The sequence below is a fragment of the Dasypus novemcinctus genome, chromosome 3 (genome assembly GCF_030445035.2).
Source record: "Dasypus novemcinctus isolate mDasNov1 chromosome 3, mDasNov1.1.hap2, whole genome shotgun sequence".
Taxonomy (NCBI): Eukaryota; Metazoa; Chordata; class Mammalia; order Cingulata; family Dasypodidae; genus Dasypus; species Dasypus novemcinctus.
Window position 1 is genome coordinate 45,928,344 of NC_080675.1, and position 25,716 is coordinate 45,954,059.

The 25,716-nt window shown below is 36.4% G+C and overlaps 1 protein-coding gene across 3 annotated transcripts in view; it reads left to right on the top strand.

Annotated features, from left to right (window-relative positions):
* Positions 1 to 25,716, top strand: part of LOC101416418 (coiled-coil domain-containing protein 170-like) — a 60,560-nt gene that overhangs the window by 18,687 nt on the left and 16,157 nt on the right. For all 3 annotated transcript variants that reach the window (XM_004477343.2, XM_058294932.1, XM_058294931.1), the window contains exons 4-5: positions 5,180 to 5,436; positions 20,116 to 20,251. In XM_004477343.2, the coding sequence (XP_004477400.2) occupies positions 5,180 to 5,436; positions 20,116 to 20,251 (393 nt within the window). The remainder of the gene's footprint in view (positions 1 to 5,179; positions 5,437 to 20,115; positions 20,252 to 25,716) is intronic.

Consider the following 25,716-nt stretch of genomic DNA (forward strand, 5'->3'; position numbering starts at 1 on the left):
TAGCTGTTGCTAGGGAAGTGGGCAGATTTCAGGTTATGGTGCAACAGGAGAGGAATGATATAAGATCTGAGATGACAATTGAAGGCAGAGTTAGATAGCCTTTGTGAGTACTCTTGCATCATTGTGTTCATGTTAGCATTATTGTACCTGTTAGGATTTATTCTGATTGTTTTCAAATTGATCTCCCTGACCAAGCTGGGAAAATCTTGGGAGTACTTAGTCTTCTTTGGCTCCTTAGAGCCTAATACATGCTTGGAACATAGAAGGAAATAGACTTATTTGTAGAATGAGTGAAAAGATGACTTAGATACATACAAGTTTGGAGGCAGGGAGAACATTGCAGCAGGCATGGGAAGGAAGGAAAGAGTAATAAAATAAGTATAGTAGGGATACTATTAACAGACTTAGAGACTTAAGGGGGAACATAAGAAAAAAGGTGAATCAAGAATGACTGATTTTTTATAAAAAAGTTAAATGAATTTAAAACTTCCCATTTATAGAACATCTGATCTCTTTTTTAAAGGGTATTTCTAGGTAGAACTTTAATATACAACAATTATTCTAATGAAATTAATTTATAATTAAATAAGCAGATTGTAATATGCAGCTGTGGCAAATCATATATTTAATATTAGAGACTGACAAATGAATGCCTGAAGGAAAGGACTGGAGGTGCTCAAGATGTACTTTATAGCTTCTTTACAATTGCTAAGACTAAGAATGAAAAGTTTCCCTCATATGAAAAGTTAAGAAGAGGGAAAATATATGAGCAGAAGTTCAAACATTTCCAAGTATTTTGTTATCAAATGATATTATATGAGGCAGAATCTTCTAACATATCATTCCTTTTCTCTAGAGAGAATTGGCTATGTTTTTTATGATACTAATCATTGTAGTCCATTCTAAGTAGTTGGATGCTGTAATTTTTAAAGGTCTTTTGTCCACACTAGTTCAGACATTGAAACTAATTTCTCTTCAGAATTTTGCCGGAATGTCCTCAAAAACATGACCAGATTGAGTCATTTACCATTTCCATTTTCTCTATGGTAACAATCTCTATGAGATTGCTTAAAGGTCTAGACTATGGAGCAGCTGTTAATATGCATTTTTTTGGGAGAAATGGAATATTTTAAAAAAACATTTTAATTAGAGAAGTTGTGAGCTTACAAAAAATCATGCATAACATGCAGATTCCTGTACATCACCCCTCCACCAACACCTTTTATTGTTGTGGAACACTTGTTACAGATTATGAAAGAACATGATCAGACTATTACCACTAACTATGGTCCATAGCATACACTTGGTATTTTTTCCCATACACGCGTTTTGTTAACATTATGTATTAGTAGTGTACATTTGTTATAGTTCATGAAAGAAAACTCTCATATTTGTTCTATTAACCACAATCCATCTTCTACCACATGGTTCACAGTAGTATACAGTCCCATGCCTTGTACATTCTATCCACAGTGTACTGAGTGGCTTCCAATTTCTGGAACAATATTTTTAAAAGAAGATTGGTCATACTGCCTCAGTATCAACACAGGACATCTTTTGCATAGATGCAAGATTATGTTATTACTACTAGCCACAGTCCATAGGTCACTCCAGCTGTATTTTTCCCATATTTTTCCACAGATATTATTTTATCTGTAGCAAATGACACACCACTTTGTGGTATGTTGATGGAGGGGTGTCGTTTGAGAATTCTGCACATGTGCATGATTGTTTCATAAGTTTACAACATCTGTCATAAAAAATATTTAAAAAATAATAATAGGAAGGGTTGGGGGAAAAACACACCAAATGTAAGATAAGGACTATGATTAGTAGTAAGATTTTGACAGTGTTCTTTCATAGTTTGTAACAAACATCTCATGACAATGCAAGGTGTTGGTGGAGGGTTGATGGATGGGACCCCTGTATGATGTTATGCATGTTTGCTTTGTAAGTTCACAACTTTTACCATATACTTAATTGTTTTTGTATGTTCCTAAATAAATAATGTAAAGATAATAATAAATCGGATTGGTTAGGGGAAAATATTTTGTTTAGTAGTAATGTTTTGACAATGCTCTTTAATCATTAGTTAAAAAGGTTTAAAAACAATGCAAGTTATTGGTGGTAGGGTGAGATGTTATATATGTTTGTTTGATGTTATATATGTTTGTTTTGTAAGTTCACAACTATTATACACTTATTGTTTATGTATGTTTATGTATGAGTGATATATTTCAATAAGTTAAAAAAAAAAAAAGAAGATTGGTCATGTGTAGGAAATGGAATTACAAAGCATTCTGAGCAATGAAGGCAGGGCAACCCAGAGGCTAGGGCCTGGCCATGAAAAGTTCATTGAATTCTAGAACTTCCTCATCCCAAGGACACTTCATCTGATTTCCAAACTGTGAGATGCATTTTTTAGAAACCATGTTTACATCTTTTGTGTTGTTGAAGGAAAAACAAAATATAATATAGAATTTATCAAATCCAGTTGGCACTGTTCTTCAATATTGTCATAACACTTTCAGGATGATTTCATAGATACAGATATTTGAAATGTTGCTCTTATGTATGATGTACATGCAAGTGAACAAAGTTTTCTTAAACTTCTTTTTTTCCCCTGGTATGTCTTTGTAAATGTCAGTTAGTGAAAATGAGTCATCACATTGATTTACACATATGTCTTGTTTATTGCTGCCTGGCCACAACAAAACCAAAAAAAAAAAAAGAGTAGAAAGTGTTCTTTGATGTTTTTGGTAATAATGGATGCTTCTTCTGAGGCACTTGTTTTTGTTTTCATAAAAAAAAGTAACAAAAATTGCAAAAAAAAGATTCTAATGAGGACGGTACTATTCATTGAAAGAGGGAACATAGGAAGAACATCTTTTTGCGGGTGGGGAGTGGAGAAAAAGAATTTAAATGTTTGCATTTTGTGTTTGGATACACCGGTGGGTGATCTATGTGGACATTTAAGCAGGTAACTGCACAGTGAGTCAGGAATTCAGGAGTGAAGTCTGCGTGGGGAGGTGACTCAGCCTGTGTACATAGCAGCCCATGTTGTGGCATCTGGAAATGCAATTTAGGAAAGTACAGGAAAAAAAGAGGGGAGCCAAGGGAAGAAATCTGAGGAAAGCCCAGGGCAGAAGCTTATACAAATTCGGGACCTTCTATAAGGAAGAGAAAACAATATTGCAATATAAAATTAGGTATGAATTTTCATTCTAAATAAATACCACACATGTCAAGAACTGAAAAGAATAATCCAGACCATCTCCTGGCTCTGTCCATGTCATACTGTGATTGTCCTCCAGGGCTCATATACTTCAGTGCTGGTGCGTGCAGGACACATTCTTGTTTCCATGTCACCTCTGGGCCTGCCCCTGCAGGCATAATGCTGGGGAAGGCAAGGGAAATAGCAGGAGCATTCCTGGAAAGCCGTCCTTACACCGAGATGGCTCGCAGTACCATAGAGTTCTATATGTGAAAGTGAGCCTATTAAATGCAAGTTCAATGTAGGACTCTTGCTACAGCAGTGAGGGAGAGAAACGTGTTTTTAGCTTGAGCTCAAATCTTCCCACTTCCTCTTCAGGACCTTATCTGTGCCCTCTAACACTCCTGCTCCATTTCAGGTAGCTCTCTTCTCAGCGGCTTAGTTGCTTTTGCAGTTAATTAGGGAAGTTTGTGGGGTGCTTTTGGATGATTTTGTTGCAGATTCATAGGGAGTGCAAACTGCAGTTTAGTGTACTAATTGTATGCACAATTTTTTGAGGGTTGAATTTGTGCAAGATACCAGACTAGGCACTTGATATATATTATCTTTAATTCTTACGACCTCTTTGCAAGGGGGGTAAGAAAATTTTACTGATTTGCCTATGGTCACAGTCAGTGTTGTTCCTCCCAAGCATGAAGTCTTTCTACAGTGCCATCCTCCATCTGTAAACTCTCTGCATTCACTCTCTGTGTGCGTTAAATGGCGATGCAATAGAAACCAATAAGGCACAAAGGTATGCTTTGAGTAAGAACATAAAAACTTCAATTCACTGTTTTAATTTCACAGGATTTTAAATAGATAGATGGGGACGCAGATGATAGATAATAGATAGATGACAGATATAGATAGATAGATAGATAGATAGATAGATGATAGATAGATAGATAGATAGATAGATAGATAATGGCACCATATATGCATACTGGACTAAAGACTTATTTCGAAGTACTCAGTCTTCATGCTGCCTTTGCTGCTAGGGATTATAGTACTTCTAGTTAATGCAATTTCTTTCAGTAACAAAATATCCCTGACCTTTTTCTGGTTATAAAGCTAATGATCTTTTATAATGTCCAATAAAATCAAATTTGCTTTTTATTTTCCTAATCTCATTCCGATCCTACTCTCAGGATCACACACAGCCTAGTAAATTATTTGATTAACAAATTAGATTAAAAGTTAATAATTAATGGGTTCCTGCATATAGCAGTACCTCAATGTGCTGTGTTCACTTAACAGACATAAGAGCAAGGACTTTTAAAATGCTTACCCAAAGATAAACCCCTCACCTCACAGCAGCGACTGCCCCTGTCCTTCCAAGCCTCCTCCTTGGCATCTTCCTCAAACAGCAGAGTGTGTTTGCTCTCCTCTGTCACTTCCCTTTCTACAAACCATCACTCTTGCTTCCCTTCACAACTAACTTTAGGATCTCTTCTTTCCTTTATTTGCCTTTGAAAAATACACACTCAGTTTCAGCCTTCTTTAATTTTCTTGACTCTTCACCCATTTCTCTGGTGAGCACAAGTAAGGCCAGAAACCCAGTGGTATAAACCCAGGCTTCTTTAGAAGAGAGGATTGGAAGCACACTGCCCTTTAGGACACATCATGAAGCAAAATGTCTATGGCCCAAAGCATCAAGTATTTTGGTTTATTTTCCCTGTTAGAAATTATAGAAATAGCTGTTGTTACCATTTATTTATCAATCACTTATTCCAGCACTATGTGCCAATTTGATTTTACTTTTAAAATGTATCAAGTACTGGAATTTTGGAGGACACTTAAATTTGATAGTTTTCATTTTATTGTATAATAATGCGAAACTTAAAACATCCATCATGATTTTAAATTATGAGTTTTTAAAATCAAAATTGTAAATGATTTTAAGTAATATTTTCCCTTTCTCTTTAGGTCAGGAATCTTCAAAACAAACTTCTCATAAAAGAAACTTCATTGCAAGAGATGAAGTCTGAGCTAAAAACTTACAAAGAAAATAATGCACAACAATCTTATCAGATAATGTCCCTCAAAGATGATATCAAGGACTTAAAGGAAATTAATGCTTCTCTAATCAGAATTAAGACTTTGAAAAATACCAATATTCAGATTCTTGAAAGAGGCAACTGGGATTTAACTGAACGAATTATGGAACTAGAAAACCGTGTAAGGTAGGGAATTCTCTACTTTGTTTTCAAATATGCCTCTTATTACAGCTTGCAAATAGCGTATGTACTCTGTACTCCTGATTCATCACAGAATTTAAATGTAGAAGAATTTCACTTAATAAATGATCCAACACTATTATATTTTGTAAAAATGTTTTTATTGTGATATAATTCACATATCATCATAAAATTTACCCTATTAAAGTATACAATTCAGTGGTTATGAAACCATCACTGTCATCTAATTCCAGAATATTTTTTATTTCCTCCAGAAGAAACCAGTTAGCAGTCGCTTCCCATTCTCCTGCCTCCCCAGCGCCAGGCAACCTCTAATCTACAGTTTGTCTCTTTGAATTTGCTATTATGGACATTTCATATTAATATAGAGTTAGACAATATGTAGCCTGGCTTCTTTCACTTAGCATAATGTTTTCAAGGATCAGCCATGTTGTGGCATGTATCAGTACTTCATTCCTTTTTTTAAAAATTTGAGGTAAAATTCAAATAGCATAAATTAACTATTTTAAAGAGAATAATTCATTGGTATTTAGTACATTCACGATTTTGTACACCTCTATTTCCAAAACATTTTCATCACCCCCAAAACAAAATCCCATACCCACAACCAATTATTCCTCCTTTCCCCTCTCTCCAACCCCTGGCAACCATCAATCTGTTTTCTGTCGGAATAGATTTACCTATTCTGGACATTTCTTATAAATGGAGTCATACAATATATGATCTTTCGTGTCTGGCTTCTTTTACTTAGCATGTTTTTGAGGCTCATTCAAGCTGAAGCATGTATCAGTGCATCATTCTTTTTTATAGTTGAATACTGTTCCAATGTGTGTATATCCCACAATTTATCCATTCATCCATTGATGGGTGCATGGACTGATTCCACTTTCTGATATTGTGAATAGTGCCACTCTGAATATGTGTATATATGTACATGTTTGAGTACCTGTTTTCAGTCTTTCGAGTATATACATAGGAGTAGGATTACTGGATCATATGGTATTTCTATTTAACTTTTAGAGGAACCACCAAACTGTTTTGATTTGAATTTTCCTAATGACTAAAGTTGACATTGAGCATCTTTTCATAGCTCATAGGCCATTTGTAGATCATCTTTGGAGAAACATCTATTCAAGGCTTTGACAATTTTTAAATTGGATGGTTTGTCTTTTTGTTTTTGTGTTATATTAGTTCTTTATATGTTCTAGATATCAGATATGATTTCCAAATATTTTTTTACTATTCTATAGATTGTCTTTTCACTCTCTTGATGTCTTTTTTTTTTTTCTTTTTATTGTGGTAACATATGTACAACACAAAATTTCCCTTTTTAAGCACTTTCTTGTATACAATTCAGTGATATTAATTATATTTACAATTTTGTACTACAATAATCCATCATCAAATATTTTTCATTACCCTAACAGATTCTGTACCCATTAAACAGTAACTCCCTATTCCCCATTACCACCACCACTAGCATCCAGTAATCTGTAATTTACTTTCTGTCTTGATGAGTTTGCTTATTCTAGGTATTTCATGTAAGTGAAATCATAATACTTGTCTTTTTTGTATGTCTGGCTTTTACGACTCAACCGTCTATATTCAAGGTATATCTATGTTGTTGCCTATATCAGAACTTCATTTTTTATATGGATGAATAAAATTCCATTGTATATATATATACACCATATTTTATTTATCCACTCATCAGTTGATGGGTACTTGGATTGCTTTGGCCTTTTGGCAATTGCGAACAGTGCTACTATGAACATTGGTGTACAGATACCTGTTCGAGTCAGTTCTTTTCGGTATATTCCTAGAAGTGGAATTGCCAAACTGTCTTCCACAGTGACTACCCGTTTTATATTCCCACCGACAATGTACTAGAGTTCCTATTTCTCTGCATCCTCACCAATACTTGTTCTTTTCTATTTTTAAAAATATTATAGCCCTCATAGTGTGTGTGAAATGGTTGATAATGTCTTTGATGCACAAAAATTTTTAATTTTGATGTTCTTTTTCTTTTGTTACTTGTGCTTTGGTGTCATATCTAAGACTCCATTGCCAAATCCAAGGTCATGAAGATCTTCCTCTATGTTTTCTTCTAAGAATTTTATGATTTTAGCTCTTATATTTAGATTATAGATCCACTTTGAATTAATTTTTGTGTATAGTGTGAAGTAGGGGTCCAATTTAATATTTTTTGCATGTGGAAATCTAGTTTTCCCACCATTGCTTGTTGAAGAGACTGTTCTTTTCCTATCAAATAGTCTTGGCAGCTTTGTTGAAAATCAATTGGCCACAGATGTGTGGTATTATTTTTGGACTCTCAATAACTCCATTGGTCTATGTATCTATACCTGTGCCAGTATGACACTGTTTTGATTACTGTGGCTTAACGGTGAGTTTTGAAGTCAGAAAGTATAGATCCTCCAACTTTGTTCTTCTTTTTCAAGATTGTTTTGGCTATCTGAGCAAGCGCTCAACCACTGAGCCACATTGGCTTCCCTGAATTGTTTTTTGTTTTGTTTTGTTTTACTTGTTTGTTTTCTGTTTTTCTCAGGAGGCGTCAGGAACTGAACCTGGGACCTCCCGTGTGGGAGGCAGGAGCTCAACCATTTGAGCCACATCTGCTCCTTCTAGGGACCTTTTGTGTTTGTCTTTTAATGAAAGAGAATTTCACTGTTCTATCTGTGTTGGAAGGGGAAGAGAAATACTGGCAGCAGCTCCTATGGAGTGAACTCTGAAAGAGACTCTAGACAGAGGATTCTTCTTAGGCCCTGCCTGGATCCCAGGTCCTTTAACTGTGCTCCTCCTGCTGTTAGTACAGGAAGCTAATATTAGTTAGGGCTAACTTTTATGCCCAAAGCTGTTTGCTTTTGTTCAATTGGTTACTGAAAGAGGTATGTTAAAATCTACAAACATGATTGCTGGTTGGTATCTCTGTCCTTTTAGTTCCATTAACTTTTACTTTAAATATTTTGAAAATATTTGCATTCTAATTTAGTATTTGTATTTCTTACTGCTGAACTGTCACTTTATTATGAACTGTCCCTCTATCTCTCATAATTCTTCTTGCTTTACTTGTAATTACTTCTTGCTTATAATACTACTTTGTCTGATATTAACACAGCTACATCAACTTTTTTCTTTTTAAAGATTTATTTATTTCTATCCCCTTTCCCCTCCTCTCCCTTCCTCCCTCCCTCCCCCCAGCCCCCCGGCCGCCCGTTGTCTGCTCCCTGTGTTCACTCACTATACATTCTTCTGTGTCCATTTGCCCCTGCGGTGGCCCGGGAAATTGCACCTCTTTTTTGTTGCGTCATCTTGCTGCGTCAGCTCTCTGTGTGTGTGGCACCACTCCTGGGTGGGCTGTGCTTTTTTCATGCAGGGCGGCTCTCCTTGCAGGGCGCACTCCTTGTGTGCAGCAGCACTACACATGGGCCAGCTCATCACACAGGACAGGAGGCCCTGGGTATCGAACCCTGGACCCTCTGTATGGTAGGCGTTTGCTTTATCAGTTGAGCCACATCTGCTTCCCCCAAATTTCTTTCGGTTAATGTTTGCATGGTATATATTTTTCCTTTTTTAAATGTACATCCTTCTGTGTTCTTATATTTAAAGTATGTCTCTTCCAAAATATATATCAATAGTTTTTTTATTTTGTGATAATCTTATCTTTTAATTGGAATGTTTTGACCATCTACTTCTAAAGTAGTTACTGAAATTGTTGGATTTAAGTCTACCATATTGTTATTGATTGGTCATTTTCCCCATCTTTTCTTTGTTTCTTTATTATTCCTGTCTTAGTTTTCCAGCTGCTGTAACAACCTCCACACAATTGGCTTAAACAATGGGAATTTATTGGCTCAGTTTCAGAGGCCAGAGTTCTAAAGTCCAAATCAAAGCATTGGCTAGAAGGCTTTCTTCCCTCCAGGGTCAGCAGTTCCAATGGGCTGGCAATCCTTGGGGTTCCTTGGCTTTCCTCTCACATGGTGATGTCCTCTCCTTTCTCTTTTGGGTTCCATTATCTTCCACCTTCCTTCTCTTCCATGTGGCTTTCTCTTCATAAAGCCTCCAGTAGTAAGGCCTGACCTCATTCAGTTGGGCCACACCTTAACTAAAAAGAACATCTTAAAAAGGTTCAGTTTACAATGGGTTCACAACCACAGGCATGGACTAAGATTAAGAACATGTTCTTGGGAAACTGACTTGGCCCAATGGATAGGGCATCCGCCTACCACATGGGAGGTCCAAGGTTCAAACCTCGGGCCTCCTTGACCCGTGTGGAGCTGGCCCATGTGCAGTGCTGATGCACACAAGGAGTGCCCTGCCATGCAGGGGTGTCCCCTGCATAGGGGAGCCCCACGTGCAAGGAGTGCACCCCTTAAGGATTGCCAGCCAGTGCGAAAGAAAGTGCAGCCTGCTCAAGAATGGCGCTGCACACACGGAGAGTTGACACAAGATGACACAACAAAAAGAAACAGATTCCCAGTGCCGCTGATAAGGATAGAAGCAGTCACAGAAGATCACACAGCGAATGGACACAGAGAGCAGACAACTGGGGCGAAGGGGGAAGAAGGGGAGAGAAATAAATAAATAAATAAATCTTTAAAAAAAGAAAAGAACATGTTCTTGTTTTTTCCCCCTAAGATATATAGCTAAATCTATATATCTCCTTTATTGCTTTCTTTTAGATTAATAAACTTTTAATTATTCCATTTTTCTCCTATTTTAATATTTCCCATATTTTTATATTAGAGAAATTGTAGGTTTATAGAAAAGCCATACAGAAAATACAAAATTCCCATATACTCACCCCCCCCACACAGTTTTCCTTATTATTAACACTTTGTATTAGTGTGTACCTATGTCACAATCAATGAAAGAATATAATTGTACTATTAACTATAGTCCATAGTTTACATTAGGGTCAACTATGCTATACAATGCTTTGTTTTTTGTTTTTAAATTTTTATTCTAGTAATAGATATGCAGCCTAAAATTTCTTCTCTTAACCACATTCAAATATATAATTCAGTTGTGTTAATTACGTTCACAATGTTGCACTACCATCACTACCATCCATTACCAAAACTTTTCCATCACCCCAAACAAATTCTGTAAGTAGTCAAACAATAACTCCCCATTCCCTACCCCACTCCACCCTGACCCTTGATAACCTGTACTGTAGTTTCAGACTCTATGAATTTGTTTATTCTAATTATTTCATATCAGTGAGTTTATACAGTATTTGTCCTTTTGTGTCTAGCTTATTTCACTCAACATGATGTCTTCAAGGTTCATCCATGTTGTTTCATGTTTCAACTTTATTCCTTGTTTTGGAATGATCAAGTTTTTTATTATTCCATTTTTCTCCTGTATTAATGTTTTAATATTTTAAAAATTATTTAGTTTTACCCTCTCTGGTGTTCTTTATTCTTTCCTACAGCTCTATGCAGCCACTAGGGGTCATTGACCTTCATTCCAAAAAATTGCGTATTGTTTCTATAGTGCAGTTCTTCTGGCGATGTAATTTCTACTTTCTTCTTTCTGAAACCATATTTCTTTCATCTTTATTTTTGAAAGGTATTTTCACTGAATATAGAATTCTGGGTTGATGGTTTTTTCTTTCAGCACTTTAATTTGTCTTTTAGTTATCTTCTACCTTCTTTAGTTTCTGTTGAAAAGTCAGCCATCAGTCTTATTTTTGTACCTTTTAAGGTACAAAAGATACCTTAAGATAATACGTGCTTATTCTCTATCTGCTTATAATTCTTAGCAATTTGAATATAAAGTAGCTTAGTGTAGCTTTCTTTGTATTTATCCTGCTTGGGATTTACAGAGTGTATTGAATTTCTCAATGTCTTTTATCAGGTTTGGAAAAATTGGGGGGAATTATTCATTTTAAAATATTGTTTCTGTCTTATTCTGTCTCTACTCTTATTACAGGACTGCAATTACAGGTATGTTAGATCTTTTGAATATGTCCCTCATGTCTCTAATATAATTTTTAAATTAAAATGTTCTCTTTAGATAATTTGGATAATTTATTTTAACCTGATGTAAACTCACTGGTTCTGTTGGATGCAATTTTAGAAGAGGACATAAAAGCATGGAACTAGGACTAAAGCTTTAACACAGCTTCCAGTTAGAAAATAGTACCGATATCTAGCAATTGATAATTGTTCTACTTTGCTAAGTTCCTCAGATACCATGTTAAGCATTGGCTTTTTAAAAATATTTTAATCAATTTTATCAACACATTCATTAACAGTACAGTCCATCTAAAGTGTATAATCAGTGGCATTTGTTATAATCACAGAGTTGTGCTTTCATCATTTCTGTCAATATTAGGGAATTTTTGTCACTCCAAAAAAAAAGAAAGAAAAAGAAAAGAAATCAACAAAAAACAAACACAAACAACAAAAAGCCCTATCCCTAAGCAGTCATCTTTCAATATCTTTATCCTTCTCTTGCCATATATAACTGCTAAACTATTTTTGTCTCTATAATTTATTTGTATTTACATTTTATATAGATGAAGTCAAACAATATGTAGTACTTTTTATCTATTAATAGTTTCTTTCATTTAGTATACTTCCTTTTTTTACCATTGATGGAAGTTATTAATATATTATTATACACTGCTATCCATAGTTTGCTTTAGTTTTGCTTTCACCCAAATACCATTCAGATATTAACATCTTGTAACATTAATGTACATTTGTTCTATTTTAGAGAAAAAACATTCTTACATATGCTCTATTAACCTTACTCATTTTTCATGATGGTTTGCTATGCTATACAGTCTCATATTTCCTTTTTTTAGCTTTCCTCCTAGTAATATATATGACCTTAGATTTTCCCTTTCAAACACTATCATACCCCTGTGTTAGCACTGCAAAACAAATGCTATGATGCGCATTCACCGTTTCCATTCATTTCCCAATATTTAAAAACAACCTTTTTTTAAAAATTCTGCACCGATTAAACCTCAGCTTTCCATTCTGTAACTTCATTCTATTTTCTGGTGACTTATAGCCTAGCTCTTAACTCCATGAGTTTATTATATTCATTTCATAATAGTGAAATCATACAATATTTGTCCTTTTGTGTCTGGCTTGCTTCACACAACATAATATCCTCCAGGTTCATCCATGTTGTCACGTGCTTCACTACTTCATGTCTTCTCATAGCTGAATAATATTCCATTGGGTATATATACCACAATTTGTTTATCCATTCATCAGTTGATGGACACCTGGATTGTTTCCATTCTTTGGCAATTTTGAATAATGCTGCTATGAAAATCAGTGTGCAGATGTTTGTTCATGTCCCTGCTCAGTTCTTCTGGGTATATATCAGGTAGCGAGTGGTATTGCTGGGTCACATGGCAGATTTATATCTAACTTCCTTAGGAACCACCAAACAGACTTCCACAGTGACTACCTTTCTATATTCCCACCAGCAGTGAATAAGAGTTTCTATCTCTCCACATCCTCTTAAACACTTGGAGTTTTCTGTTTTGTTTTGTTTTTAATAGTGGTCATTCTATTAACTGTGAAATGATACCTCATTGGAGCTTTAATTTACATTTCCCTAATAATGATGTTGAACATTTTTTCATGTGTTTTTTTCACCATTGTATTTCTTCTTTAGAAAAATGTCTATTCAAGACTTTTGTCCATTTTTTAATCAGGTCATTTGTCTTTCTATTGTTGCATTGTAGGATCTCTTTATATATCATGCATAAGCCCTTGTCAGATGTGTGGTTTCCAAATATTTTCTCCCATTGAGTAAGTTGTCTTTTTACTCTCTTCACAAAATCCTAGAGGTGCAAAAGTGTTCAATTTCGAGATAGACCCATTTACCTTTTTTTTTTCTTTTGTTGCTTGTGCTGTGTGTGTAAGGTTCAAGAGACCCCTACCTACCACAAGATCTTGAAGGTGTTTCTGTACATTATTTTCTAGGAATTTTATGGTCCTGGCATTTATGTTTAGGTCTTTGATAGATTTTGAATGGATTCTTGTATAGGGACTGAGATAGGAGTCCTCTTTCATTCTTTTGGATATGGATATCCAGTTCTCCCAACACCATTTGTTGAAGAGATTGTTCTGTCCCATTGAAGTGGACTTGGAAGGCTTATCAAAAATCAGTTGACCGTAGAAGTGAGGGTCTATTTCTGAACACCCAATTCATTTTGATTGATCAATGTGTTTATCATTATGTTAGTGCCATGCTCTTTTGAGCACTATACTTATGTGTTACACTTCAAGGTTAGGAAGCATGAGCCCTCTGACTTTGCTTTTCTTTTTTACAATGTTTTTGCCTATTCGGGGCTCCTTTCCCTTCCAAATAAATTTGGTAATAGACTTTCCTATTTCCTAGAAGTAGGTTATTAGAATTTTTATTGGGATTGTGTTGAATCTATAAATCAGTTTAGGTAGAATTGACATCTTCATGGTATTTAGTCTTCTGCTCCATGAATACAGAATGTCCTTCCATTTGTTAAGGTCTTCTTTGTTTTCTTTTTGCACTGTTTTGTAGTTTTCTGAATACAGGTCCTTTACATCCCTAGTTAAATTAATACCTAGATATTTGAAACTTTTTGTTGCTATTGTAAATGGAATTTTTTTCTTCATTTCCTCCTCAGCTATTATCCTCCATTACTAGTGTATGGAAACACTACTGATTTTTGCATGTTGATCTTGTATTCTGCCACTTTGAGGTATTCTACCTCAAATAGCTTTGTTGTAGATATTTCAGAGTTTTCTAAATATCAGATCATGCTATCTATGAATAGTGAGAGTTTACTTCCTCTTTTCCTATTTGGATATCTTTTATTTCTTTTTTCTTGCCTAATTGCTCTAGCTAGTACTTCTAGGATAATGTTGAATAACAGTGGTGACAATGGATATCCTTGTCTTGTTCCTGATCTTAGAGGGAAAACTTTCAACTTTTGGGTCCCATTGAGTATAATGTTAGTTGTGGGTTTTTCATATATGTCCTTTATCATAATGGGGAACTTTCCTTCAACTTTTATAATTTGAAGAGTTTTTATCAAGAAATGATGCTGGACTTTTTAAAAGGTGATACCAGGGATTGAACCCAGGACTTGTACGTGGGAAGCAGACACTCAACCAGTTGAGCTATATCAACTCCTCCCCACACCCCACCCCCTTTTTGCTAGATTTTGTTAAATGCCTTTTCTCTTTTTTTAAAGATTTATTTTTATTTATTTCTCTCCCCTTCCCCCCACCCCCTATTGTCTGCTGTCTGTGTCCATTCACTGTGTGTCTTTCTCTGTCCACTTGGATTCTTGTCAGTGGCATGGGGAATCTGTGTCTCTTTTTGTTGCATCATCTTGCTGTGTCCCCCTATGTGGGGGACACTCCTGCATGGCAGGGCACTCCTTGCATGCATCGGTACTGCACATGGGCCAGCTCACCACAAGAGTCAGGAGGCCCTGGGTTTGAACCCTGGGCCTCCCATGTGGTAGGTGACACTCTATCAGTTGAGCCACATCCGCTTCCCTGAATGCCTTCTCTACATTGACCAAGATGATCATGTTTTTTTTCCCTTGATTTGTTAATGTAGTGTAATATGTTGACTGACTTTATTGTGTTGAACCACCCTTGCATACCAGGGATAAAATCCCCTTGATCATGGTGAAAAATTCTTTTACTATGCTGTTGGATTTGATTGGCAAGTATTTTGTGGAAAAATTTTGCTTTTATGTTCATTAGAAGATTAGTCTGTAATTTTCTTTGCTTCTTGTATCTTTATCTGAATTTGGTATTAGGGTGATGTTTGCTCCATAAAGTGTGTTGGGTAGTTTTCCCTCCTCTTCAATTTTTCGGAAGAACTTAAACAGGATTGGTATTCATTCTTCTTAAAATGCTTGGTAAATTCACCTGTGACGCGATCTGGTCCTGGACTTTTCTTTGTTGGAAGATTTTTGATGACTGATTGAATCTCTTTACTTGTGATTTGTTTGTTGAGTTCCTATATTTCTTGTAGAGTCGATGTCATTGTTTGTGTGTTTCTAGGAATTTGTCCATTTTATTTAGGTTGTCTAATTTGTTGGCATGCAGTTTCTCATAATATCCTCTTATGATCCTTTTTATTTCTGTAGGGTCAGTTGTAACATCCTTCCTTTCATTCCTGATTTATTTGTATCATCTCTCTTTTTTCTTTGTTAGTCTAGCTAAGAGTTTGTAAATTTTGTTGCTCTCAAAGAACCAGCTTTCGGTTTTGTTGATTTTCTCTTTTTTCTTTGTTGTTGTTCTTCTCAATTTCATTTATTCTCCTCTAATCTTTGTTATTTCTTTCTTTCTGCTTGCTTTGGGATTGGTTTGCTGTTTTTTTCCCCCTAGTTTCTCCAGGTCTTCAGAGCTTTGATTTTAGCTCTTTCTTCTTTTTTAACACAGGTGTTAGGGCTGTAAATTTTTCTCTCATCACTGCCTTTGCTATATCCCATAAGTTTTGATAAGTTGTGTTCTCATTGTCATTTGTCTCAAGATATTTACTAATTTCTCTTGAAATTTCTCCTTTGACCCACTGATTATTTAGGAGTATGTTGTTTAGCCTGTGTATATTTGTGACTTTTTCCCTCTCCTGTCTAATGTTGATTTCTAGCTTTATCCCATAGTGATCAGAGAGGTGCTTTGTGTAATATAAACCTTTCTATATTTATGAGACTTGTTTTGTTACCCAACACGTGGTCTATCCTGGAGAAAGATTATGAACAGTTGAAAATAATGTATACCCTGCTGATTTGGTATGCAATGTTTGTATATGTCTGTTAGGTCTAGCTCATTTATCATATTGTTCAAATTTTGTTTCCTTGTTGATCTACTACTGTTTAGTTATTCTATTGACATGAGTGGCATGTTGAAGTCTCCCACTATTATTGTAGAGATGTCTATTTCTCCTTTCAGTTTTGACAAAGTTTGCCTCATGTATTTTGGGGCACCCTGGTTAAATGCATAGATATTTATGACTGTTACGCCTTCCCAGTAGATTGTCCCTTTTATTAGTATATAATGGTCTTCTGCATCTCATATAACTTTTTGCATTTTAAAGTCTGTTTTGTCCAATATTAATTTAGCTACTCCTGCTTTTTTATAGTTACTGTTTGCATGAAATATTTTTTCCAACCTTTTACATTCAGCCTATTTGTATCCTTTGGTCTTAGGTGAGTGTCTTGAAGACATATTGATGATTCATGTTTCTTTATCCATTCTGTCAGCCCATATCTTTTCATTGGGGATTTTAATCCATTAACAATCAATGTTATTACTGTAAAGACATTCCTTACTTCAACCATTTTATCCTTTGGCTTTCATATGTCATATTTTGTTTTTGTCTGTCTTTTTACCCTTTTCATTACTCTGTCTGGTAGTCTTCATTTCTATAGTCTTCCCAAGCTTCTCTCTCCTGACTTTTGAACTGTAGAACTCCCTTTAGTGTTTCTTGCAGAGCCAGATTCTTGTTTACAAATGCCCTTACTTTCTGTTTATCGCTGAATATTTTAAGCTCACATTCATATTTGTAGGATAATTTTGCTGGATAAAGAATTGGCAGTTTTCCCCTTTCAGTATCTTAATTATATCATATGATTGTCTTCTCGCCTCCATGGTTTCTCATGAGAAATCTGTACTGTCTTATTTAGAGCCCCTTGAATGTGATGCTTTGCTTCTCCCTTACTGCTTTCAGAATTTTCTCTTTATCTCTGGATTTTGCAATTCTGAATAGTATGTGCCTTGGAGTATGTCTATTTGCATTTATTCTGATTGGAGTCTGCTGTGCTTCTTGGACATGTATATTCATGTCTTTCATTAGAGTTGGGAAATTTTTGGCTATTATTTCTTCAAATACACTTTATGCCCCTTTTACCTTCTCTTCTCCTTCTGGCATGACACATATGCTTTTGTACTTTGTGCTACCATTCAACTCTCTGAGCGCCTGCTCCATTTTCTCCTATTACTTTCTCTGTTCTTCTCTTTTTTCAATTTCAGCTGTTTTTTTTCCTACATCACTGATTATTCTATGATTTCAAATCTGTTGTTGTTGTATGCCTCTAATGTATTCCCCACCCCCCAGATGGCTCCCCTGTCTGTCTGCTCATTGTCTGTTTGTTGTGTCTGCTCATTGTCTGCTCATCTTCTTTAGGAGGCACTGGAAATTGAACCCAGGACCTTCCATGTGGGAGGTGGGTGCCTAACCACTCGAGCCACATTTGCTCCCTGCTCATTGTGTCAGCTCATTGTATCTGCTTGTCTTTTTTGGGAGGCACTGGGAACTGAACCTGGGACCTCCTATGTGGGAAGCAGATGCCCAACTGCTTCAGCCACATCCACTCCCCTCTAATGTATTTTTTTTTTATCTCTTTTATGTCTTTCACTCCCATAAGCCTTATTATTTTTCTATTCAAACTTTCAAATTCTTCTTTGTGCTTTTTTTTTTTGAGGTACTGGGGCTGGGGATTGAACCCATGACCTCGTATGCTGGAATGTGGGAAGCTGACGCTCAACCACTGAGTAACATTGGCTGCCCACCTAGTGTCTCCTTTAATGTCTTTTATCTCTTTAGTCACAATGTCCTTCAACTCCTCAATTTGATTTAGAAGATTTGTATGAACATCAAATCCTGTGTCTCATCTGGAGCTTTGATTTGTTCCTTTGCCTGACTTTTATCTTCCATTTTGTTAGTATGGCTTGTAATTTTTTGCTGTAGCTAGGCATCTGATTATGATATTGAGTTTACTCTGATGATCAGTTTGTCTCTCTTGCCGGGAATTTAGTGCTGTGTAGGTGTGTATTACTAATGTTCTTTGATTCTTATTTCAGCATGCTCTAGTTCTTTAGGATTGCCCCTGTTTAACTGCTCATACCAGGGCCATGCGCCCAGTAGTGTCATTCAGACCAGTTTCCAGGGCTTTGGGGAAGAGGGCAGTAAATGTACCAGACAGTCATTTTAATTTATTTAGTTTTTCTTTCTCTGCATGCACTTTCCTGGCCTGTCAGCAGATAGTAATTTCAGCAGACCTCACTGCTCAAACCCTAGGGTGAATGTGTTCACTGGAACCCCTCCTGGGAGGGCACTGCAGAATCAATATCCCAGAAAACTCTCCCTCAGAGCAAATTCTCATAATTCAAACTTACTGATCAGAAGCTGCTCTCTTCCCTTGGCTGGCTGTACCCTCCCTTTTCCTTGGGAGAAATTAAATTTCTACTCAGCAACCAGTCCAGGTTAGTAGGGAGTGTGTTTGAGAAGGAAGGTTCTTTTTGCTTCCCTGCTGGCTCCCAGAGAGAGCAATGTTGCAGGCCCACCTGGCCTGAAAGGGCATGACCCATGGGATGCTGCAGAACAAGTTTGCTGGCCTAAAGCTGGATCAGTCATAGGCTGAGATGCTTCCTCTCCTCTTTCCTGGGGAAGTGGATCCCTGTGTCCCCCTCAGTCTGTATCTGCCAGTCAGTGGCGGGAGGACCCACTGCTGTCTGCTCTGGGGGTGTGGGGAGATGGGCATCAGCTGCTGCAGCTGCAGATTTACTCATGGATCTTCCCTGCTGAATCTCCTTTTCTTCATCTGTCTCTCTTCTGGGGGATGTCCAGCCTTCCTCTGGTGTCCAGAGCCCTAGAGCAGTTTTCTAGACAGTTTCTGCCTGTTCTCTAGATATTTTTCTGGGAGAGAAATTACTCCTGTGCCTCTCTAATACTCCATCTTCCTGGAAGTCTGCATTGGCTTTAACAATGGGAGTTTATTAATTTACAAGCTTACAGTTTTGAGGCTGAGAAAAATATCAAATCAAGGCATCATCAGGCAATGCTTTCTTCCTGAGGATCAGCTACTACTCTGTCACATGACAAGGCACATGGCAGCATCTGCTTCTCTCTCCCTTCTTTTCTGGTTTTGTTGCTTCCAGCTTCTTGCTTCCATATGTATCTTTTCATCTGAATTTCATTCTTTTACATAGGACTCCAGGAAGGGGATTAAGACCCATCTTGAATGAGGTGGGCCATAGCTTAAGATCCTACTCACCAAAAGTTCCTACTTACAATGGGCTCACACCCAAGTTTGGATTAACTTTAAGAACATATTTTTCTGGGGGTCTGATTGTCTGGGGGTCAAACGATCACAATAATCAATACAAGAAACAAGCAATTAGCCTTTTAAAAAATATATCCAATGATAAAACAAGTTTTGCATATACTATTCTCTATCACTGTATCATGATATATAATTCCTTTTCTCTTCATCAAATTTTCATTGAAGAATTTCACTGTTAAATTCCTTACTGTTAAAATAAAAGTGCTTAGAACTTATATACATGTAGAACCTCGTGATTATCACCATAATGCTAGGCAGATAATTCATACCCAAATTTCCCCTTGAAAAGGTTAGTTTCAAAACTGACGTCCTATAGGGGAAATACTTAACACTGGATTGTTTTTCTTTCCATTTCTCTGCCATTCCATCTCTCTTTAGAAATAGTTGGATAACTGGATAGCTATTTTCATAAGATATACATGTTGACTTGATACATATGTTTAGTATATTTTAAATGAGGAATATTTCTTTTTATTATTTTTAGTTGAAATTGAATATTGGTTGATTTGTTTCATGATAGTGTGACCTACTGTTATCTTACACAGGATACTCCTTGTTGAAAGGAAAAAAGCAGAACATAAATCAGATCTTTTGGAAACAAAGTTAGCAGGTGCTAACAGATTCCCCTCTTGTATGAATATGAAAGGACCAGAAGATTTCATTAATATGTTTACAATGAAGGTAAGAACAAGTTTTGATTGATTTTTTAAAGTTCTTTTATAGTAGTAAAATATGCACAATATAAAGATCATTTTAATCGTTTTGAGTGAACAATTCTGTAATATTAAGTACACTGATAATATTATGTAACTTTGACCACTATTTCCAGAACATTTTCATCATCCCAAATAGAAATGCATGCTCATCAAGCAATAATTCTCCATTCCTCCCTTTCCCCACCCCCGGTAACCATTCTTCTGCTTTCTGTCTCTATGAATTTGCTTATTCTAAGTATTTCATATAAGATATATTTGTCCTTTTGTATCTGGCTTATTTCACTTAGCATAATGTTTTCAAGGTTGTTGTCACATGTATCAGAACTTCATTACTTTTTATGGCTGACTAATATTTCTTTGTATGTATATACCACATTTTGTTTATCCACATATATGTTGATGGACACTTGATTGCTTCCACTTTTTGGCTATTGTGAATAATAGTGTCTTCAGATATTTAAGTCCTACCTTCAATTCTTTTGAATAGATACCTAAAAGTATATTTGCCAGTTCATATGATATTTCAATGTTTAACTTCCTGAGGAACCACCAGACTTTTCCACAGAGGTTTTTACATCCCCACCAACATTTTATATGTTCCAATTTCTACACATTGTCATCCACACATTCTTTTCTTTTCTTTTTTTTTTTAAATAATAGCTGTATTCGTTTGCCAAAGGGGTGCCAATGAAAAGTACCAGAAACCTGTTGACTTTTTAAAAAGGGGTTTATTTGGGGTAAATCTTACAGTTCCAAGGCTATGAAAAGTCCAACTCAAGGCACCATAAGAGCTGCTTTCTCACTAAAGTCAGCTGCCTGTGTTGAAGCAAGATGGCTGCTGATCTCTGCACAGGTTTCAGCCTTCCCCTCTTGGCTCACCCTTTCCTCTTGAGCTCCATGGGCCCAGCCTCTTGAAGCTTTGTGCTTAAGTGATCCTGTAATCCTCTCTTTCCTGGCATAGGACTTGTTTCTTTCCAGGCCTTCTGTATCAGTCCTGACTACTCTTCTCACTTCCCAATTTCAGCTGTAAGCTATCAGGCAAATGGCTTATCTCTCACCAGGGCCTCAGCTGTTCTCCTTTCTCTCACTCGGCAAGATCAAAGAATTACAGCACTCTCTCTTGTGTGTCTGTCCATGTGAGTCTGTTTATATCAGACCCAGCAAGTGGCCTTACTGACATAGGTGAATCAAAACCCCTAAAGCAATCTTAACAGGTAACCTAGTCAAAGGCTCCTCCCTTGAATTTAATACAATCAAAGGGTATCACACCCAGAGGAATATATTAGTATATAAACATAATCTTTCTCTGTTTGGGATTCATAAAATAATCTCAGACTGCCCCAATAATCATTCTAGTGGGATTGTGAAGTGGTATCTCTTTTACGTTTCTTTAGGTTTTTGAAGAAATAGGATTTTTATTGTGTTATTCCAGGAGATAACTGGTAAATGTTGAGTAGTTTGTTGGTCCTATTCTAAATGAAGAATCAACAGAAGCAGTACAGCATGGTTCACTGGGAAACCTTTTTAGATGCATGGAGAGAAAGTGCAATGAGAGTCAGAAGGTCTCTGTCATATCAAAGAAAAGGTAAAGAGTGAATGGGGCTGTGAGAGAGTGGGAGGAGAGGGAGTAGAGTGAAATATTGGAGCTTAAATTTCTGATATAGATTGGTTCATGTTAGTGACAAAATCTAGGTCCTTAGATCTGCATATGGATGGTTGAAGAGGAATGTAGGTAAAAATCATTTGAACTATGGAGGCACAGAATTCAGAAAGTTAAATTGTTGGATGGGTCATCTACATTGGCCTTTGAAATCTATGATTTGGCATTGTTTGGGAAAAGGCAAGCCTGGTCCCCGATAGATAGCAATTAAAATGCGAGTAGAAGTTTTTATAGAAGCCTGGTGAATTAGGGTGGGAGGTAGACTGTTGTCAAGGATATGGTGAAAGTGTTTTTTTCAAAATCTATAGTCTGTAACAGTTTGTTATATAATCTGATTGTAAAGCAAGGCCCTACATAATCCAATTTATGTGTGGGGTTCTGTTAAAAAACTAAGCAACTACTTTCGAAGAGTTGAAAACAATTCCAATCCTAATTTGCCTCTCTCAAGCAATTTACAGTAACATTTTCCATTCCCCCCCCCCCATTTCCTTCACTTAACTCTCTTCTAAAACTCCCAGATCTAGAGCCCATGCAGCTCTGAACTTTCCTTCTTCTCTTTTATTCTGACTTTTTTAAAAAAAGGCTTTTAGTGATACAAATACGTCATTACTCAACAAATCCTGCTGTCCTTCTATTTCCCAATTTCATATGAAATTTCATATGAAAAGAGGCCCAGAAACTGAACTTGTTTACTCAGCTCCCAGAGCTGAAGGTGGCAAAAAGGTAGGAATAGGACTAGGTAGAATTTATAAAAGGTAGAGTTCTCCCTCGGGAGATAAGGGAAGGAGAATTAAAAGTATTAGCTTTTATTTTCTCCTGCTGTATTTACAATGGATGCTCATGATTATTGGGACAAGGGAAAGGTTGAGGGAAAGAAATGTGAAGCATTGATGAGATAAAACAAAGAGCAAAAAAGAATAAAAAAGGTATCTTGGTTGATGGATGTGGGAGCAGAAGACACTCTTGTCTTTTAGGCAGCTAATGGTTACACATTCATTTAAAAGTGATTCTAGGATTCTTACATACATTTTGAAATTTAAGACAATATTTTTTTACATTTAGTTGTCATGTCATTTACGATTTCTGTCATCTATATTAGTTTCTTAGCCTTTCTTTCATGATATTGTCATTTTGAAAAAAAGAGGTCAGTTGTTTTACAGAATGTCCCTCAGTCTGGTTTTCGATATTTTGTTTCCTCATAATTAGATACAGGTTTTTCATGTTTGGATGGAATACCACACAAATAATGTTTTATCTTTCTCAGGGTGTCTTTTTTTTTATTTTTTATTTTATTTTATTTTTATTTTTTTTAATTGACTTTGTAATAATATTACATTAAAAATATATATATGAGGTCCCATTCAACCCCACCCCCCCCCACCTCTGCCCCCCCCAGCAACACTCGTTCCCATCATCATGACACATCCACTCAGGGTGTCTTATTCAGATGCATGTCCTGTCTATTTGTTCCTTATTGTTGATGCTAAGTTTGATCACTTGCTTAAGGTGTGGCCAGATTTCTCCAGTGTATAGTTACTGTTTTTCCTTTTTCAATTAATGAAATATTTGTGAAGAGACACTTTGGCCCAAAGTGCCAAAGTGGGGGGAATATTCTTTCTTATCAAAATTCTCCTCATGTATTTAGCATCCATTGATGATTTTTGCCTGAATCATGGTTTACTATCATTGTTGTAAACTTGTGATTTCTCACTCTTTTATTTCTTCTCTATTTTTAGCTGACATTTTACTCTACAAAGAGCTTTCCTTTCTCCCCCATTTATTTGTCTAGATAGCTATCAGTATGCATATGTAAATTATTTAGTCAATGAGTTATAATCCATTACTATTTTTTCCCCCTTGAGTGGGGCTAAATGTATGCAGTTCTAACAATTTCCCCGTTGATACTTAACACTGAGGTTTGGGACCACAGGGGAAGAGATAAGTAGGGGATGCTGAAGTATGCTATGAACTTCTGTAGAGCAGGTCAAACACAGGAACTAAATGAACATACAGCACTGTGGATACAACAATTGTGAATATTGATGAAACATCCTTAAATAAAGATACAGCAAAATAAAGAATCCAACAGTATTTTAAAGATAATAATACAAAATTAACAGGGTAAATTTTGGAAATATTTATGTAATATTTTAATAGATGTTACTTCATAAAGATATTTTTATGCTCAATTCTTCACAGATTTGCCTGGTAGGCACCCCTTCAGGCTGATTATTATGTCCTTTTGTTAGATCCCTATTGAATTTTGATCACTTCCTTTCTGGCACAAGATGTTCTATACTCATCCTTGTACCTTCTTTATCCCATCCCTGGGATCAATCATTTCTCTAAGTCCTGGTACTTTTAGTGGGGAGTGCAATTTATACACAAAGCTCTGGAAGCTACCTGTGCACTTTGCTACTGAGATGTTATTACTTTAAGGTGGTTTCAGCCAAGAGAGCTAGGAAATAAAATGTATGTTTATTTGTATTATATATATTAGAAAATTAAGTTTATATTGATCATCCCATTTCCAATCTAACTCAATGTTATTTCTTCCCTTCCCCCTTCCCTCTTTGTCTCTCTCTTCTTCCGCAGTGAGAACCCTAACTGCCTACAACATTTATCTATTCATTGACTCAGTCCTAAAATATACACAAAATAGTTTCAGAAGTGTTATATTCATACATGTCATTATTCTTTTTGATGCACAAATTGTCCAGACTCGGAGCCCCATTTAAGTTAGTGCCTATGTCCTTCTGACATAAACCCCACAAAATCTGAACATTTTTTTCTTTTGGTCCTGATAAGCTGTTCTATGACCACTTACCCCAGACCTGAAATTGGTCATTTGTCCAAGGACACTTATTCCTTTTAGTGGAAAATGGTATTTAGAGACCACATTCTGGTGTTTATTATTACTGGCCATCATTGCTTCTAGGTCTTTTCAGTGAACAATGCTAGGAAATACATATTTTTTAGATATAGAAAAAAATTTAATTTCATATATGTATATTTTGTTATACTTTTGCTTCCTAATGACTTGACTTAATCAGTAATTTGCTTTACTCTGTAACATATTGTATTAGTCAGCCAAAGGGGTGCTCATGCAAAGTACCAGAAATCTGTTGGCTTTTATAAAGGGTATTTATTAGGGGTAAAAACTTAATAGTGGGAAACGGACTTGGCCCAGTGGTTAGGGCATCCGTCTACCACATGGGAGGTCCGCAGTTCAAACCCCAGGCCTCCCTGACCCGTGTGGAGCTGGCCCATGCGCAGTGCTGATGCGCTCAAGGAGTGCCGTGCCATGCTGGCGTGTGCCCCGCGTAGGGGAGCCCCACGCGCAAGGAGTGCGCCCATAAGGAGAGCCGCCCAGAGTGAAAGAAAGTGCAGCCTGCCCAGGAATGGCATCGCCCACACTTCCCGTGCAGCTGAGGACAACAGAAGCGGACAAAGAAACAAGACGCAGCAAACAGGCACAGAGAACAGACAACCGGGGGAGGGGGGGAATTAAATAAATAAATAAATAAATCTTAAAAACAAACAAACAAAAAAACAAACATAATCAAATATAAAAAAAAAAACCAAAAAAAAACTTAATAGTTACAAGGCCCTAAATTCAAGGCTGCTTTCTCACCAAAGTCTGTTGCAACATGTTGAAGTAAGGTGGTGGGCGAGCTCTGCCTGGTCTTTTGGGCCTTCTCAGCTACTCAGTTGCTGTGTTCTCTTTGGCTGCAAACTGTCAGGCAAATAGCTTCTCTCTCTTACTGGAG